We start from the raw sequence: 20,000 nt of genomic DNA on the forward strand, positions 1-20,000 counted from the left end.
GTGCAAGTGTCGAAAAGTGATGGAGCAAGGACGCACCAATGCCTCACTCCAGAATTAACAGGTAAGAAGACGGAAACGCCTTCCCCACACTTAAGAGCACTCTCAGTCCCAGAGTAAAGGCCAATCATCAGCTAGGCCAATAATCCATGCAGGAGTCCCACGGATCCGCAGAATATCCCAGAGTACCTCACGATGTACCGAGTAAATAGCCTTCTTGAGCTCGACATCGGCTGCGAGCAACCCCTGTTGAAACTCACGTCGGCGTTCCGCGAGAACGCAAAGTGATAGTATCCGGTGGAGTTTCGTCTATTGGTGGATCAGCAGCCGCCATTTGCAGCCAAGCCAGAGAGATCTGTCCGCTTGGGGCCTTTGCCGTGTACAACTGCCCAAAGTACTCGGCCCCAAGAGCCCGTTACCCATCCGTAACTGGTACTATCTGCCAATCAGCCGTTCGGGTAGAACTCATCTGAGATCTGGATTTGGAGCGGAGCTTCTTCAGAGCTCGAAAGGCAGGTCTAAGGTCGTTTGCATTTAGACAACCCCCAACATCCTCAGCGAGATCTCTGACGTACCTCTCCTTATCCAACCTCAGAAAGGTTCTAGTCCTTCATGACAAAGTCCTGTATCGCTCCGAGTTCCCACCTAGCCTAGTAGCACGACTCTCCTCTATATTCTACAGTGTCTCCCTCGAGGCAACGCCACCCCAAGACCTGGGGCGCTCTCCAAATCATTCCTTGGCAGCTTTGATAGTTTCACGTTTAAAGATATCCCACAAATCTCCAGGGTCCTCCAAAGTACCATGCATTTCAGATCGATTTGAGACTGGCACTGAAAACTCCTGAATGAACGCCTGGTCCTTCAGTATCTCAAGATGGATCCCTGAGGGATTGTATCATAGAATTTTCTAGACCTGATGCGTATCCTCAGTTTTGCAACAGCAAGTATGTGGTCGGTCGTAAAGAACTTAGCACTCCTGGAGACTCTACAGTTCTGGAGGATCCTCCAACGAGTACTAACAAGAATGTGATCGATCTCCTTTGCCACACCGCCAGCATTGCTATACCAAGTCCAGTGGAGACGGCCGCGTCTCCGGAACCAGGAACCAGCAATCCTCAACCTTCTAGACTTTGCAAAGTTCAGGAGTGAATGGTTTACGTTTTTGGTGCCAGAGCTAAGCCATACAATGTGAATTTTATATTGTTTAGGCTGAGGGCAAAATGAATCCTTCAAACTGTTCAATTAGGTATCACTTTCCTTTGTCAACAACATAATTTGTATTTATTGTGTCATTGGCTGCAGGTATAATGTATACTTCTAACTATGCAAAGGGATATTCCACTTGTATTTTATCTACTTCAGTTGTCAGTTACATCACGTCAGTTTATCGTGTTGGTGCTGTGTTTAGCCACGTAGAGACACTGAGTTCACCTGCGATGGACGTAAGATAAACTAAAGGCTGTACGTGCCTTATAGACTCGCCTACAAACACAACGGCGGCAACGAGGATGACATAAGCACAAGGGCAGGAGCTCAGCAAGGAACGAGCAGCATGTGGTGTATAAAGCAGGACTGGTGTGTACAATGTTCGTGCGTGGCGACAAACACAACGGTTCAAAGCTGAAAAAAGTAAATTACATACATGTGACAACCTATGATTATTTTTCCACTCAGAAATTAATGAAAACGTTGACCTAAAGGAGGCATCAAGATATTTTCAAGGGCTGTCGGCTTAATCAGAACCTTCAATAAGTATTCTTTTCGACAAAACTGAAAATGCTTACATGTTAGAATATGCGTTTATTTGTTTCCTTCAAACTGAACTGACTGGAGTTCAAATCGTCTAAAACCGTCACCACACAGGGCAAGTTTTTCTCCCAGCCCGGCTAGTTTTGCCTAGTGCTACAGCTGGAGTCACGGCAACCTTTTAGCGAATTAAGTTTACACGAGCAGGAGCAGCAAGGGATAGACTTCCCGCTGCAGCAGAAAATATTCACCCTAGATGGACATATGCTTACGATCCTCATAAGTGTATTTTATTTGCTTCACGACGTCATTTCAAACTCTTTCATCAACCTTACTCCATGGCCTAGTTTCATATGAGGGAAGTTCTGCTGGAACGAGACGTCAAAGATGTGGCTGCATGCAAGAACCTGCAGAGCTTGTTTACTTCCACTTGGAAGGGAAAGAAGTTATTATTCAAGGAAAGTACTGCGGACGAGGCCTCAGGAAAATACTGTTGCTATAGATCTGTAAGCCTGTGTTGTTTGTTTTCCCCTCCGATGTGATCGAAATTAACGTTGTCGTACAGGGAACAGTTATACTGGGCGAGGCTTCAGGATGGACTGTGGCCTAACTCGGACGGAGAAGAGCCGAGTCGTAAGCTCTCCTCCTTCTGTTACTGTCTTTTCAGTTGAAAACGTCTCCAGCAGGTCGGTTTTGGGCATAAGCGATGCCTTCAGCTACTTGGTGCCCCTTCGTTAGTGGAGTCTCCCGAAGTGTGTTATTGAAAAAGTTGATGAATCTGTTGATATTTCAAGATAATCTGATAACCTTATGTAAGCACAGGCCGGGGTGTATGATGGGGCTTCAAAAAGCATTCCCGCTTAAATTATATGCCCCCAGGATGCTAAAGCTGGCGTTGGTTTCCGAAGTGGGCGGTTACTGTTACCTGTGGAAGGCGTCTGTCGGTGGGGCGGAGCAAGAATTAGTAACGTGTGGCAGGTAAAGGGTCCACTTGGGTACTGCCGCCGCCACCCTCCCTGAAGGCACCTCCAGCGGAACACTGCCTCTTTTACTACCTCAACCCACCTTCATAAACCTTTGCAAAATATCCATGTATGTATGTGTGTGCATAAACAAATTCACAGGCAGGGCTTATCAAGTGATCATCAGGTGTTCTCTCCTTATTAACTTTATTAAAACATCAATTTCACGACAAAAAATGAAGCTTTTGGCGTGCGTATGGGGGTGTGGAGAGATGAGCCAATCACGTGACCGTTGACAGAGATAAGAGTCATTATCAGCGAGGCCGATCACCGCAGCGAGGGCCACACCATGCCTGCAACCTCTGCCTCGCCTCCACTCCACCTCGACCTCCGCGCAAACCATACATTCTCTTGGGATAGTCCATCATATATAAAAGTCGTTCCCCTCCTCAATATGTGTGACTGAAGACAAAAAATAATACAAGTCCCTAGCAAAGTATTATCCACGCACTAGCATAGCTGGGCGTTATCGCGATAACTTATCGGGATACTTTATCGCTGATAACAAAATCGGGTTATCGGCCATCCGCTATTTATTCAAATATATATCGATACCTTCGTTACTTTTGTAACCAAACTAGCGATAATCGCTACTTTTATTCTTCCTTTCAGAAAAAAAAAACGTTGTCTCCTCCCTACTGCGCATGCGTGGCCCGGGCACCCGGTATTGTATGAAAAAGCTTCGGGGTATGAAATATCTTCGGTGAAAAGATTTCATACTTAGATCATCAACATTAAAACACCAGATTATTTTTTTTTATGTTAGACTCAAAAATCAATATATCAAATAGAAAAATCATTTAACTTTGCCCAAAAAATGATTATTCACTGCCTCAAATTTGATATTCCATATTCGTTTGTGAGCATGCCATGGTATTGAAGGCACCCGGTGTTGTGTTATTTGGTGTCCCATCGTCAAAAGCTGGCGCTTTTGTTTACAAACACTGGTCTCTCGTGACCTGCGCATGTTCAGACCAGTAAGTGTAGCCCTGTACAGTCTCACAAAGCTTTTTAACACATTAAGAGTTGCTGGAAGGCTGAATCAGACATACAGTACCACCATCGTCGCTGTTTCTTGAACGACACTCTGTACATATAAATACAACTTGTACAGAGTGTCGTTCTAGAAACAGCGGGGATGGTGGTAGTAGTACTGTATGTCTGATTCAGCCTTCCAGCAACTCTTAATTGCGGTTAAAAAGCTTTGTGAGACTGTACGGGTCTACGCTTGCTGGTCTGAGCATGCACAATTCACGAAAGACCAGTGTTTGTAAACAAAAGCGCCGGCTTTTGACGGTGGGGAAGCCAAATAACACAACACCGGTTCAGGCGTTTCTAGTATTACCGTCCATATGTACGTGTCAACGTTGATTTTAGGTTTCATAAGTTTTCTAAAATACGGATAATGAAAATTTGAATTCATCTATGTTTTTTATTTGAAATATCAATATAGTATCGTTTTCGCCTATCGGACTTATCGCTAGCTAGTATCGGAGTTGTGGATTTATATCGGTATCGGTTATTGGTTATCGGCTATATTTGTGTCTCCAGTTAACGAATATCGGTTATCACCGATAAGGTTTTCCATTATCAGTTATCGGTTATCGGGAATAAGGTTTTCTGTTATCGTGCCCAGCTATGCGCACTAGTCTACATTCCCTTGAGCTCTTCCTCCGCACAAACCATACATTCTCTTGCGATAGTCCATCATATATAAAAGTCGTTCCCCTCCTCAATATGTGTGACTGAAGACTAAAAAAATAATACAAGTCTCTAGAAAAGTATTATCCACGCATAAGTCTACATTCCCTTGAGCTCTTCCTCCGCACAAATCATTCATTCTCCTTCAATACTCCATATCATATAAAAGTCATGCCACTCCTCAGAACCTTCATATGTTAGACTGAAGACCAAAAAGTAATGTCCCCTAGCAAAGTTTTATTCACGCACGCGCACAAGTCTACATTACCCTGAGCTCTTCCTGCGCCTAAATCATACATTATCGTAATAAAAGTCCATCTTATATAAAAGTTGTACTCCTCTTCAAGACTGTGATATGTTCGACTGAAGAGCAAAAAGTAATGTAAGTCCCTAACGAAGCATTACGCACGCACAAGTCTATCTTTCCCCAAGGCTGTGATACAGTGGTTCTTAGAATTTGCCGATGTTCCACTTGAAGTTTACGGTGCTGGTCACGTGCCCTTGACGCAGAACATAAATTGAAAAGGATAATATGGAAACAAAAGGTACGTTACATAGGTTCCGTCTGTCATCAGGTACCCGACAGGCAGTGGACGCGTCACGCGTAGCATCTCGTCTATTTGGCGCCCACAAATGTCCGCTTCGCCTGTTTATATTCCTGTGTTCCTCCTTTTCGTCTTAAGGACGTGCTACAAAATTTCTTCTTCGTCCATTTGGCATCCGTAATCCACTCCGTCCTTTATAGTCCGTCGTTCATCCATACCGATTCCGACATGCCAGAGCCGCTAATATGGCCACCAGGGCAGGTATATATCGATCTATCGACGATCGAATATATATATATATATATATATATATATATATATATATATATATATATATATATATATATATTTCAAGTCTGCCATTTGCGATTGAAAGAAAACGTAATGCAATTTCTGGGATGGCATGTAGGGAAATGAGGGTCCACTGGACCCTCAATATACGTCTGGAGTCTGGACCCGGTCCAGACGTATTAGTTTGCTATTTCTTAAGCTGTCACCCACTTGGTCATTGTCTGTATAGTCAAGATGTGTGGGAGAGGCGTTGAGGTCTATTAAAAATATCAGTCTGTGTTTAAGGGCGAGTTTATGGAAATCTAGGAATGTGTGGTAATTAAGGTTGTTTGGGTGGCTGGAAGGTCGTGGCGAACTCTCGGACAGAAGGAGTAAAAAGAAAGCCGAGAGGAAGAAAGGAAGTGGAGGGAAGAAGGGTAAATGGAGGGCAGCAAGAAGAGTAGAGATGAGGACTTGAGGAGGAAAGCAGGGAAGGAAGATAAAGTGTATGGAAGGAAGATAGAGGTAGGACGGAGAGAAGAAGAGAAGGAAGAGAGAAGGGAAGAAAAAGGTTGGTAGGGAAGGGATAGAATGATGATAGCACAAATAAGGAGGCAGGAAGGTGAAGAGTGAGGAAGGATGAAGGAAGGAGCGAGATGGGAGCGGTTGGGAAGAAGGGTGAAGTGAGTGGAAAACAGGAAAGAGCGGGAAGGAGGAAGAGAAGAACAAGAAGGGAGAGAGGGAGGGATTGAGGAAAAAAGAAAGAAATGGAAAAAAGGAGGGAGGGAGTAAAAAAGAAGTTTCCCGCCTTTGCAATCGCCCGCCATCAGCGCAGCCGCCTCCCCTCAACGCAGCCTTCGCACCCCTTCACCTTCCCACAGTGGCCTGAGGACGATATCCGTGGCTCGAGGCATCATCAGATGAATTATCTTTTACTTCGCTTCACAATGTTTGGGTGGACACAGCCGTTGGCGTCGCCGAGGCCGTCTGGTCCGGGAGTGGCAGCCCCGTGCTGGACCCAGCAGCAACGCAGGGACGGGGACATGAGAGCTGCGAGGCTGCGCTCCTCCTCGGCCGAGGGGGCCGCCGCCAGCACGACCACTGCGGCCCCCAACACACCGCGGCCGTCCGCACCAGGCGAGGCGAACAGCAGGGGCCGTGCACTGTACCCAGCTGTGATATGAGGCTGTGATATGCACCACCCCTGCTGGCAGGGGCCGTGCCACTGTACCCAGCTGTGATATGAGGCTGTGATATGCACCACCCCTGCTGGCAGGGGCCGTGCCACTGTACCCAGCTGTGATATGAGGCTGTGATATGCACCACCCCTGCTGGCAGGGGCCGTGCCACTGTACCCAGCTGTGATATGAGGCTGTGATATGCACCATCTCTGCTGACAGGGGCCGTGCCACTGTACCCGGCTGTGATATGCACCACCCCTGCAGGCAGGAGCCGTGCCACTGTACCCAGCTGTGATATGAGGCTGTGATATGCACCACACCTGCTGACAGGGGCCGTGCCACTGTACCCAGCTGTAATATGAGGCTGTGATATGCACCATCTCTGCTGACAGGGGCCGTGCCACTGTACCCAGCTGTGATATGAGGCTGTGATATGCACCATCTCTGCTGACAGGGGCCGTGCCACTGTACCCAGCTGTGATATGAGGCTGTGATATGCACCATCTCTGCTGACAGGGGCCGTGCCACTGTACCCAGCTGTAATATGAGGCTGTGATATGCACCATCCCTGCTGACAGGGGCCGTGCCACTGTACCCAGCTGTGATATGCACCACCCCTGCTGACAGGGGCCGTGCCACTGTACCCAGCTGTGATATGAGGCTGTGATATGCAGCACCCCTGCTGGCAGGGGCTGTGATACTGTATAGTGACTTCAGTGGGTCATAAGCTCTATTAGCCGATGTACCCTTTGAAGTTCTCGGTGCACACTACATTACTTACATTACTTTTTGCACGTGCCCTTGACGCAGAACATAAATTCTAAAGGATAATATGGAAATAAAAGGTACATTACATTGGTTCAGTCTGTCATCAGGTAGAGAATCCAGTGTTCCTTAATCTCTATTAGCCAATGTACCATTTGAAGCCGATGTACTACTATAAGTTTTCGGTGCTGGTCACGAACCCTTGAAGCAGAACATAAAATTTTAATAGATAATATGGAAACAACAGGCTGGCTTGGTCTGTCGTCAGGTAGAGACTTCAGACGACAAGTTCGATGAGTTAAATGGTAGATCCTCCACCCCAAACTACTACATCACACAAGTGTTCTGCCAAGACTCCGCGTACCTTCGAAATTCCCGTTGTGTGAAATCAGGGGCACGCTAGAGAAGGGAAAGAACAAAAAAGAAACATGTAACCATACCGAAAGATTTCAAACTGCATGAACTCTAATTTACTCCCCTCCACGGTTGCCAGAGTATCGTACTCAGAGCCGCGTATTTACCGGTTTTTGGCCCATAACTGTTGCCAAGAAGCACCAATAATTAACCATTTAGACGATAACCATATATGAAGGCAGTTATTTGGGTGATGAAAGCAGTTTTGGGGTCGGAAATCGGCAAACATAAGAGGCAGAGTGCGACAATCAGGCACCGTTGCTCCCCTCCTAAGAAACAAAGTAGAGGGAAGACAACTCGGTCACTCTACACGCCCGTCCAAGATCGCGTTGTTCCGGCATGTAACCGTAGATACTCGTGTAAAAATCAGTCTCGTCAAAAATCGTATTCTCGCTCCCGGAGACTGTGCTTTATTCGACTGAGGAATATTCAGATTTAAGCCGCCAGAAGAGTCGCAGTCGTGTAAAGGTCACCCACAAGACTACGATATCACCGACTGAGGAATAAATATGATCCTAGAAAAGTCATTGTATAAAACGAACCTCATTAAACAGTAAACTTTAGATATATGTATAATTCCAAATAATAGACATTTACACGGCTAAAGTAGATGCGGTGTCTGTAGTGGATCGTAAGTATAGGAATTTTTTTTACGGTAAAGAAAGCAGCTCAAGGGCAAAACAAAACAAAACAAAACAAAATAAAACTCTAATCACTGCTCTTAGTGAAGTAAGTAGAAAATACGGTGTTGACGCATATACTTTTAGAAACCCTCAAGCAGCGAAGTGGCTGAAGGACGGATGATGACTGTAAACAGGCTATATTGCCATAATTCAGCTCTCAGACACATACATTTGTGTAGTTTTATGACCCTCGTGGTAACCTGAAAAAGCCTCTGAGGCGGTGGCTGAGTCGACAGAGTGACGGCGTCGCGTTCAGGAGGACGCGAGTTCAATCCCCTCCGGGTGCCACCAAGCTGGGATTTTTCAGCCGCCGCCGAGTGGCTTAAAACTACCCACATTCTGTCCAGAAGACCACCTATCAACCCGGACTCTAGATTCTAGGATTAAAGATGAGCTCCGGGAGGGCAACATAAGCCAATGCGAGATGGCGCCACTATAAACACTCCGCCTGCGCCAGAACGGGCTGGGGCGACCATCAGGATCCACCGGGAAGAAGCCTTGGGCCGACCATCAGGCCTCACCGGGAAGAAGCCTATCGGCGCAATAGGCCGCGACGTAAAAAAAAGAAAAAAAATAAACGTGAGAAGACACTCACGAGAACGCGTTTAACCTCATTTTTGGCCCTTAGGAATAGTTGATATGAGAGCTGGAAGTGTCGAAGAATACCGATCGACTTGAGCCTTCAAAGAAGTGAGTCGAGTAAAATATGTTTTGGTGTTTTTTTTTGCACTCGCCAGTAACAGGTAGGGTTAATATCCCTGTGGTACACCTTTTCTTGGATTTGTTCTTCGCGTTTATTTTATATTGAGATGAAATTACCAAAAAAATGTCACCAGATGAAATCAATGAAATTTTATTGATATTACAGAGAAGTCTGAAGAATCGAGTCACTTAACGTTAATCTTGAGACTGCTCAGAATTCAGCAACTAACAGCAAACAGGAGGACATAATTATAATCATAATTTTCAGTCCTCGTTCGCAAAGTGTCATCGATCATAAACAATTTTGTTCTGTCTACATTCGTGAAACCATTAAGTATTTTAAAACATTCGATCAGTTTTCCTCGGAGGCGACGTTTCTCAAGAGAAAACATGTTAAGGGTGGAAAGCCTTTCTTCGTAGGATTTGTTGCGCAAGGAAGGGATCATTTTTGTTGCCCGGCGCTGAACACCTTCTAATTTAGCAATGTCCTTTGCATGGTGAGGAGACCAAAACTGTACCGCATATTCCAAGTGGGGTCTGACTCAGAGTGGGCGCCGGTCACTAGTGGCGTTCCTCAGGGCTCGGTTCTTGGCCCAGTGCTCTTTATTATTTACATCAACGATGTGGATGCTGGAATCAATAATCTTATTAGTAAATTTGTAGACGACTCAAAGATTGGTAACAGGGCCGACCATCAGACCCTACCATCAAAGCCTACCGGCGCCATAGGCGACAACGTAAACACACACACACACACACACACACAGTCTAATCGGTATCAGGGCATTACGGGCTTGGCTTTAACTCGCCTTTATCAGATCGCTCTGCTGAAGGTTGGAATTCCACATTTTTCAGTGATTCGTAAGGATTGCTTTTACTCTCTGTCGCATCTACCAAGAATATGTTCAATGGATATTAATAAAGATGCAACCTTAATAAATAACGCGTCAATTGAGAATATGTTCATTGGATATGGATAAAAGTGCAAGCTTAAAAATAAAAGATATTAAACGTGGTGTTATGATAGTTGGATGATTTTTTTCTTAAGTTACGGGTTTCGCCTCAGTACAAGGTCACAACTTCACAAATACCACAAGTACCAGGCGGGAGGCACACAGCTCCTGGTTCTGCCCAAAAGCTGCAGAATGGTCGTGAGGGTGATGTGTAATGTAAAGTTGGGTCGCAGTAAGAGGGTTTGAGCAACATTGTCGGATCAAGCGATGGCTGTTATCTCTCGTCAGTCCCATTCAGCCGTGCCTGCACCGTGTTCCTCCCCGGCCAGGACCATCACTTCAGCGTGTGCCTCCACCGTGACCAAGGCCAGGCGCTGCTCTCGACACGATAATCAGGCAGCGGCGATCATTCATTCCGCTTCATGCCATAATTTATGAGCTTTACTTTCCTGATTCTACTGCTATTATCATGTTCCAATATATCAATAGTAATTGAGAGTTCTTTTGATAGTACTTAGGAGTATCGATAATAGCCCTGGATAGTACCTTTGATAGTATTGGCGAGTACTTTTGGTGGTAGTGGAAAGTACCTTTGATTATACTAGAGTACATTTGATAGCACTAGAGAGTACCTTTAAGAGCATTGGAGAGTATCACTGATTGATGGCAGAGGAGAATACCTCTGACATATAGTGCTGGAGACGTATCTTCGATAGCTCTGTAGAGTTCTTTTGATTGTACAGTCTGAATTGCTCCATAAAAAGTTTTAGCAAATAACAGCATAAGTTCTTTAATATTCGCTTTGTGTGAGAAAAATATGTTCTGTAAGGTTACATGGTCTGACGAGTATGATTTCCTTTTTGTAAAAGTCCGTAAGCACAGGGTTTACTGAACTCTCTGAAGTCGCAGTTGATGCTTGTGTTGACAGCGGTCTTAGCGACTGCATAATAAGCTCTCCCTTACTATGAGGCAACAAATATTATCAACTCAAAAACAAACGGCAGCTTCTAAACTCTTCATCGCCTTCCTTAAAACACACATTCTTAAAATCCAAATATTTTTCTTGGCATAATTGCGTCATATAAACAACACCCCCCAAAAAAAATAATGTATCCATTAGCAAGTATAAGAGGCTCATAGAAGGAACGGAATCTGCCATACTTTTTTTTCCCCTTAAGCTGCTTCCTTTAGTGTAAAAAAAATACTGATATGATGTCTGAACTGATACTGAACTGATGTCAAGGGAAGAAGCGAGGAAGGTAGAGCTTGTGATGTTGGCGTATGTATGCGTCTCTAACATCAGGCGATTAAGAGGAGACGCGAGAGGGACTGAAACGCTAGCTGGGCTTTGAATAGCACTCTCGTTTTCTAGCCACTCGGTCACGGTGCATGGCGGTGGTGGTGGTGGTGTGTGTGTGTGTGTGTGTGTGTGTGTGTAATGCTCTCTATCTATATGTATCTATATGTAATCATATCTAGGGTATATCTAAAAGTATATATATATTTTATCGTGTGTTAATGCATCTATTTGTATTTCTTCTTGTCTGTCGCAATATATATCTTTATCTATTTATTTATTTATCTATCTATCTATCTAATATCTATTCATCTGTCTATCTATATCTATCTCTCCATATTTATCTATCTATATAGCTCTCAACCTCCCTGTCTATCTATCTACATATAATTAATTTCTTGGGTGATGGTCACGGGCGACCTTCACGCTTCGCTGGTGTGTAACTAAACTGTATTATGAAGAGGAAGCGCCAAGATAGTGTTAGGTGTTTATCGGGTGAGAAACGAAACACACACACACACACACACACACACACACACACACACACACACACACACAGAAAAATAGATAGATGCTAGGTAGATAGATAGGGAGAGACTCTTCTTCTTCTTCTTGCTCTCGTTCTTCTTTTTATTCTTGTTCTTGTTGTTTTATTTGCCCTTTCATGTTTTTTTTCTTGCTCTTTCTCCTACGCCTTTCTACGCATTTGCACACACACACACACACACACACACACACACACACGGTCTCGCCACGGTGCGTTAAGAGGATACCGTAGAGAGGCCAGGTTGCATGCGTTACGGCCTTCACCGCTCTGCTCTCCCTACACTGATGTTCCTCAAACGTTTATCTTCACAGCGACCCGGTTATACTTTTAAATTACCCTCAGAACCCATTTCTAAGCCTCTTGACAGTACTGTAAATGGATAAGAGGTGTGTGTGCCCTGTTTAATGGTGTTTTATGGTGTTTTCCCCTCCCTTCTCTTCCCTTCCCTTCCCTTCCCTTCCATTCCCTTCCCTTCCCTTTCTTTCCTTTTCCTTCCTTTCCCTTCCCTTCCCTTCCCTTCTCTTCCTTTCACTAACTTTCCCTTCCTTTCCCTTCCCTTCCTTTCCCTTCCTTTCCCTTCCCTTCCTTTCCCTTCCTTTCTCTTCTCTTCCCTTCCATTCCCTTCCCTTCCTTTCCTTTACCTTCCCTTCCCTTCCTTTTCTTTCCCTTCCCTTTCTTTCCCTTCCCTTCCCTTCTCTTCCCTTCCCTTCTCTTCCCTTCCTTTCCCTTCCCTTCCTTTCCTTTCCCTTCCCTTTTTTTGCGACATGATATGGCGCGACCTTTCCTCGACGTTTCATGGTCTGCCCCACACCTCTACACCTCCCCACCTCTGCACCTCCTCACTGTGTGTTTATTTAAATCAGTACTGTCAGACGCTTCCCCCTCTCACATCACTATTTCCAAAGGCCAAAAAATGAGAGCAGTCAGATTTTAATTCGTATTTTTTAGGTTCATTATACAGAAGGGTCAAACTACCACAAGGGCCATAAAACTTCTCAAGGAAATGACCCAGACTCTTATGAAAGCCCTATTAAGTATGTAAGTTTGGGCGGCGAAATGTTTAAAAATATAGCCCCATAAATCTTGCTAATTTTCCAGCAAGACCAACAGCCACCAGCACGCCCTTCTGTTTGTTGTCTCAGAGAAATCTTTGCTCCGAGGCCGCACCATGACCGTGATGTGACGCGTCTCATGTAACAACGCCTCGTTTTCTTTAGCTCTGAGGTCACACTCTCCACTTGGGTCGGCTGGCGGGAAGGTCTCGGATCTCAGGTTTGTTGCGTAAGCCGGTTCCGTTACCGGTTAAAGTAGGAAAAGTCCTCTACTGGAGGCGCCTTACTCATGAAACTTGTTTGTGTGCGTGACGGTGTTCAGCAGCTGCCAAGGCCGCTCACTGGAGGCGGTGGACTGCACACTGGCTGGCGCAGTGCATGAGTCAGCGGGAGCTAGGGTGGGGACGCAGAAAGATCACATGCACTGAATTTGATCTATAGATAGCTTTTTTTTCTTTACCTACAAGACTGGGTTGATATTCTCAGACGCTTCCACCCCTCACATCAACAATTTATAAAGCCTAAATGGAGATCAATCGGGTCCTCACTCCTCATGGGTGTTTTATTAGGTTCATGGTACAGAAGAAGGGTCAAACTACCACCAGAGTCATCCCTGGAAATGCACAAAACTCCTTCAAAAAGCGTGTCATATATGTATGTTGGGGAGCCGAAAGGAGGCCCCCGATTAAATTTGTTATAGATGTAGATATGTAAGAAATATTATTGAGCAAGCGCCATATAAACGTTGAAGATTACTTACGATTAAATACATAAAATTTCATAACTTCCTGGGCAAACCACAAGGCAATGACACACTCAGTTTTCCCACAACTGCAACACCAGGTGTCCTCTTGAGGTTTTGATAAATATTAATTATGTTATAACTTGCAAACGAGAGTGTGAACGGGAATATAACAGATTTCTAAGGGGGGCCAATAGCCTTTCCTTGTCCCCCCTCCGGAAGCCCATGAATCACTGGTTTCTGTTTCTTCTTCTCCGACTCTACACGGACCTTTCCTAGCGAATCGCAGGCTGCATATTCGGATGATGTCAAGCGCGAGTACTGTACGCTATTCGCAGTAGTACGCAATAAAGGACATATCGGCGCCCAAGCATGCACACACAGCTGACAAGGCTTTCCTAGTAGCTGTGGGCCTTTCCAGGGGTAATTTTATAACCCTGGGGCTAGTCTGACTCTTCCTCTGCACCGTGAACCTGAAAAAAAAACTCATTTGAACGCGACTGATCTCCTTTTTGGCCTTTGAAAATAGATGACTTGATAGGCGGAGGGGTTTGTGAATACCGACTATAATTATTATATAAAGATACAAAAATCGTCAAACCTACGCCACACGTTTTCAAAGCATTAGGGCGTTAGAGAAGCATCGGTTATCGCCTTTTTCATGAGGATTGTGACGTTTGGATCATTTGGTTACAGAGAAAGTATAAACGGAATTACGACACCAGGCGTTAGCAAAGATTCTGTACACTAAAAAAAATAAACGAGCAGCATCGGTTATCACCTCTTTTGTGAGGGTTGTGAACTGTGGATCACTCGATTATAGAGGCAGTATATTTACACGGTTGGTTTGGTGTGTGAGACAGTGAAAGGAAACTTTTGTTGAAATCCAAAGAGTTATGGTGTGTGTGTGTGTGTGTGTGTGTGTGTGTGCCGTATAATGACTGACGTGTGTATGTTGCTGTGTGTTGCAGGTGGTGAAGGTGCAGCTTTGGTCCCTGTAAGATGATTATAATTCCTCGGGTTATTCACACCTAACAAAAATGCGAGAACACTATTAACAACGTCTGACTCATCCATACGTGATAGAAAACCACAGGTGTGTAATGATACAGTTCAAGGTGATCAACAAAGGGCTTCGAGTCACACCACCAGCCAGGCACGTTAGAACCTATTGCTAACACTCACTATTTTGGACGTGGTGACGTTTGGGGACTTGCGATTGTAGAGGGTTAAGTATAAGGTCAAAGTTTCACCTTAGCACCCGGCAAGACGGTGACGACTGGATGCAGGGGTGTTCTGTGTTGTGTCCCGCCCGTGGAAGTGTAATTAAGAGTGTTTCGCCCCTCCCTCTCTTTTAGCAAAGTGATGCTTGTGACGGTCTGGGATATCTATCATGCGGTGTTATGAACCGTGCGACGTGACTGTGTGGGGGGGATGGGGGAGGGGGGGGTTGTGTGTGGGGAAGGGGAGGGCCTTGTGTGTGTGTGTGTGTGTGTGTGTGTGTGTGTGTGTGTGTGTGTGTGTGTGTGTGTGTGTGTGTGGAAATTATAAAATGAAAAGGAACAAACAGAGCAAGCGGAAGAGGAAAAGAACGATCGATAAGAACACACACGCACACTACAATTCTCTCAGTTTTTCCTTATATATCTACTACGATCGCTCTCATTAAGATGAGAAACAAACGCATCGGTGTCACAAGACGGAAATCAGTTCAGCGCAGGGACGGGGCACAGCGGGGCGGAGCAAAACTGTCACTTCCGTCCACCTGTCTTCCCGCTCACCTGTTCCCTTCCTGCATACCTTTCCCAGCCTCTGCCACACACACCTGCCCTGCCATATGCACGCCCTGCCCCGTTTTGACACTGTTTACTTCAGAATAACTTAGCCCCTCACAAATAAATAAATAAATAAAAAATGAGGCAAAAAATGAACAAAGTGATTATAGCGAAGAGTGCTGCGTATAACATAAGCGAGGATCATGTGTTAGGGAACAAAGAAAAAAGAAAGATATTTTAATGATTCTTCAGAATAAGAATTAAGCTTGAGCGTGGTAACCCTGAGGACCCGAGTTCTTTTTTTTTTTTTTTACAACAAAGGAGACAGCTCAAGGGCACAAAAAAAGAAAACAATAATAAAAAAAAAAGCCCGCTACTCGCTGCTCCCAAAAAAGAATAAAAAGAGGTGGCCGAAAGAAAGGTCAATTTCGGGAGGAGAGGTGTCCTGATACCCTGCTTTTGAAAGAGTTCAAGTCGTAGGCAGGAGGAAATACAGATGAAGGAAGATTGTTCCAGAGTTTACCAGCGTGAGGGATGAAAGAGTGAAGATGCTGGTTAACTCTTGCATAAGGGGTTTGGACAGTATAGGGATGAGCATGAGTAGAAGGTCGTGTGCAGCGGGGCCGCGGGAGGGGGGGAGGAATGCAGTTAGCAAGTTCAGAAGAGCAGTCAGCGTGGAAATATTGATAGAAGATAGAAAGAGAGGCAACATCGCGGCGGAATTTAAGAGGTAGAAGACTATCAGTAGGAGGAGGAGAGCTGATGAGACGCTCTGTCCAGAAGAGCTGTGTGAGTGGAGCCTCCCCACACGTGAGATGCATACAAAGGCGGACAAGGCCCCTGTATATGGATAGCAACTGCGCGGGGGAGAAGAACTGGCGGAGACGATACAAAACGCCCAACCTCGAGGAAACTGATTTAGCAAGAGAGGAAATATGAAGTTTCCAGTTGAGATTTTGAGTTAAGGATAGACCGAGGATGTTTAGTGTTGAAGACGGTGACAGCTAAGTGTTGTCGAAGAATAGGGGATAGGTGTTTGGAAGATTGTGTCAAGTTGATAGGTGGAGAAATTGAGTTTTTGAGGCATTGAAGGACACAAGGTTCCTTCTGCCCCAATCGGAAATGATAGCAAGGTCTGAGGTTAGGCGTTCTGCAGCCTCCAGTCTGGAGTCGTGTACTTCCTGTTAAGAGGGTCTTCTATTGAAAGAAGTTGAATAATGCAGAGTGGAGTCGTCGGCGTATGAGTGGACAGGACAGTTTGTTATGGAAAGAAGATCATTGATGAATAACAGGAAGAGAGTGGGTGATAGAACAGAGCCCTGTGGAACACCACTGTTGATAGGTTTAGAGGAAGAGCAGTGACCGTCTACCACCGCAGAGACAGAACGGCCGGAAAGGAAACTGGAGATAAAGGAACAGAGAGAGGGATAGAATCCTAAAGAGGGCAGTTTAAAAAGCAAAAAGCTGTGCCAGACTCTATCGAAAGCTTTCGATATGTTTAGCGCAACTGAGAAAGTTTCACCGAAACTAAGAGAGGATGACCAAGAGTCAGTTGAGAGAGCAAGAAGATCGCCAGTAGAACGCCCCTTGCGGAATCCATATTGGTGATCAGATAGAAGGTTAGAAAAGGAAAGGTGCTTTTGAATCTTCCGGTTAAGGACTGATTCAAAAGCTTTAGATAGACAGGAAAGTAAAGCTATAGGGCGGTAGTTTGAGGGATTGGAACGGTCACCCTTCTTAGGCACAGGCTGTACAAAGGCATACTTCCAGCAGGAAGGAAAGATATATGTTGATAGGCAGAGACGAAAGAGTTTGACCAGGCAGGGTGTCAGCACAGAAGCACAGTTTTTAAGGACAATAGGAGGCACTCCATCAGGTCCATAAGCCTTCTGAGAGTTGAGGCCAGAGAGGGCACAGAAAACATCATTTGGAAGAATCTTAATAACAGGCATAAAGGAGTCAGAGGGGGGATGAGTAGGAGGAATATGCCCAGAATCGTCCAGGGTGGAATTCTTACAGAAAGTTTGAGCGAAGAGATCAGCTTTAGAGACAGATGAGACGGCAGTGCTGCCGTCAGGGTTGAGGAGAGGAGGGAAAGAGGAAGAAGTGAAATTGGAGATATTTTTGGCAAGATGCAGAAGTCACGGGAAGAATTAGAAGAAGCAAGGTGTTGACATTTTCTATTAATGAAAGAAGTTTTGGTAAGTCGGAGAATAGATTTGGCACTATTCCGGGCTGAAATGTAAAGATCAAAGTTAGCGGGAGTTCGAAGGCTCTGGAACCTTTTGTGAGCTGCCTCTCTATCTTTAATAGCACGAGAACAAGCATGATTAAACCAAGGCTTTTTAGCATGAGGAGTAGAGAAAGTACGTGGAATGTATGCCTCCATTCCAGAGACAATCACCTCTGTGATGGGCTGTGCACACACAGAGGGGTCTCTCTCCTGGAAGCAGTATTCATTCCACGGGAAATCGGAAAAGTACATCCTCAGGTTGTCCCACCAAGCTGAAGCAAAATGCCAGAAGCATCGCCTCTTCGGTGGGTCCAGAGGATGTACAGGAGCGATAGGACAGGATACACAAATAAGGTTATGATCGGAGGAGCCCAACGGAGAGAACAATTTGACAGAGTAAGCAGAAGGATTAGAGGTAAGGAAGAGATCTAGAATGTTGGGCCTGTCTCCAAGACGGTCGAGAATACGAGTAGGGTGCTGAACCAACTGCTCTAGGTCGTTGAGGAGAGCAAAGTTGTAGGCTTGTTCACCAGGCTGGTCAGTGAAAGAGGATGAAAGCCAAAGCTGGTGGTGAACATTGAAATCTCCCAAGATGGAGATTTCAGCAAAGGGAGAGTGAGTCAAGATGTGCTCCACTTTAGAGTTCAAATAGTCAAAGAATTTTACATAGTTAGTAGAGTTAGGCGAGAGATAAACAGCACAGATGTATTTAGTAATAGAATGATAATGAAGTCTTAGCCAGATGGTGGAAAATTCTGAAGAGTCAAGGTCGTGGGCACGAGAGCAAGTGATGTCGTTGCGCACGTAGGCGCAACATCCAGCTTTGGATTGAAATTTAGGATAGAGATAGTAGGAGGGAACAGAGTAGAGGTTGCTGTCAGTAGCCTCAGAAACCTGTGTTTCGGTGAGGAAGAGAAGGTGAGGTTTAGAGGAGGAGAGATGGTGTTCCACAGAATGAAAATTAGAACGAAGACCGCGAATGTTGCAGAAATTGATAAGGAGGAGGTTCGAGGAGTTATCAAGACACCTCTCAAGTTGGCAGCCAGAAGGGGAGTCCTCCCTGGGGGAATTTATGGTCCCCCCCAGGCGGGGATTCCGAGGCGGTGTTTTCGTTAGGCATTTTGAATTTTTAATTTTGGGAAAAGGTGTGTGTGTTGTGTGAATGTAGTGTGGTGTAGAAAGAGAGAGGAACTGTCTTTTGAGAGGATGCTGAACTGCTCTCTGGTGTTGATGAGACAATAGGGAAACGGGTAGTGAGGACATGGGAAGGGTCTTTGAAGGGCTTCAGCACCCTCCTCGCTTCCCATATATCCTCACCGGGAGTAGCTCACGCCCGTTCGGTAGGTGTCTTCCTACCTACTCCTACTAAATGTCCCACAGCGAACTGCTAACCACTGCCAAGTGGCAAAATATTACCCACAATCTGTCCTGATCTTCGATAAAACTTTACTTCATCGACTATGGTCAAGAGAAGCACCCGGGGTAGCATGGACCAAGGAAGTCATATGTCACGGCAGCCACTTAATTAACATAAAATTTGTCCCTTCCACTAACGGGCTGGGGACGTCCACCAGACCTCACAAGAGAGCCTACCGGCGCTATGGGCAGCATGTAAAGATACGTAAAACTGATGACAGATGGCCAGTCAGCTTAACAGTGGCAACCCAGGGATACGAAAGTCATGTCAGACAGACGACCAGGTGGAGAGATGAAATTAGAACCTTTGCCGGGGCAGAATGGAGTACACTAACATCAAAATTGGACTAAAATGGTGAATAATGATGGTAATTGCTTGAGCAAAGAATCTGTCCACATGTATGTATGCATGTGTGTATGTATGTATGTGTGTATATGTCTATCTGTACATCCAATTACCAGTTTATCTCTTTATTTACCGAGTCGCCTAAATATAGCTGTTCACCTATATGTCTGCTTATTTAATTATCAATATATCGACCTTTCCACCGACCTAGATATTCTTCTCATGAGCTGTGTATATATCTATCAACAGACAAGCAGATCTAAAGAAATATTTATATATTATTCTAGAGAAATATTAATCTACCTCTCAGTCTACACAACACACACACACACACACACACACACACACACACACACACACACACACACACACACACAAACACACGAACACAAACACAAACACACACACACACACACACACACACACACACACACACACACACACACACACACACACACACAAACACACACACACACACACACACACACACACACACACACACACACACACACACACACACGAACACAAACACAAACATAAACACACACACACACACACACACACACACACACACACACACACACACACACACACACACACACAAACAAACAAA

General features: G+C 45.1%; 2 protein-coding genes across 5 annotated transcripts in view; both read right to left on the minus strand.

Annotated features, from left to right (window-relative positions):
- LOC127000270 (villin-1-like) overlaps window positions 1-20,000 on the minus strand; it is an 86,393-nt gene that overhangs the window by 58,542 nt on the left and 7,851 nt on the right. Inside the window, exon 1 of one of the 2 annotated variants that reach the window (XM_050863726.1) lies at window positions 2,669-2,796. The exons of the other annotated variant lie outside the window; for it this stretch is intronic. The gene's annotated coding sequence lies outside the window, so the exon portion shown is untranslated. Of the gene's footprint in view, window positions 1-2,668; window positions 2,797-20,000 lie in introns of those variants that run through there. 2 annotated transcript variants of the gene reach the window in all.
- Window positions 5,777-7,412, minus strand: LOC127000271 (uncharacterized). Of its 3 annotated transcripts, none has more exons than XR_007753857.1 (2): window positions 6,783-7,412; window positions 5,777-6,547 (listed from the first exon to the last, which is right to left on the minus strand). XR_007753857.1 is itself a non-coding variant. In XM_050863727.1 (2 exons), the coding sequence occupies exons 1-2, from the start codon at window positions 7,026-7,028 to the stop codon at window positions 6,207-6,209; spliced, it is 525 nt and encodes a 174-aa protein (XP_050719684.1). In that variant the 5' UTR covers window positions 7,029-7,291; the 3' UTR covers window positions 5,825-6,206. The 3 variants fall into 3 exon arrangements, 1 of the variants encoding a protein (XP_050719684.1); XR_007753856.1 differs by having other exon boundaries at window positions 5,777-6,609; XM_050863727.1 differs by having other exon boundaries at window positions 5,825-6,485; window positions 6,783-7,291.

Source organism: Eriocheir sinensis, chromosome 18 (genome assembly GCF_024679095.1).
Source record: "Eriocheir sinensis breed Jianghai 21 chromosome 18, ASM2467909v1, whole genome shotgun sequence".
Lineage (NCBI taxonomy): Eukaryota > Metazoa > Arthropoda > Malacostraca > Decapoda > Varunidae > Eriocheir > Eriocheir sinensis.

Excerpts from the sequence above, each read along its gene's own strand:
- LOC127000271 (XM_050863727.1), bottom strand. The coding sequence starts at position 7,028 with ATGGTGCATATCACAGCCTCATATTACAGCTGGGTACAGTGGCACGGC. Across the intron at positions 6,486-6,782 it reads GGCACGGCCCCTGTCAGCAG|GGGTGGTGCATATCACAGCC; the intron begins GTGTGGTGCATA and ends CCCTGCCAGCAG.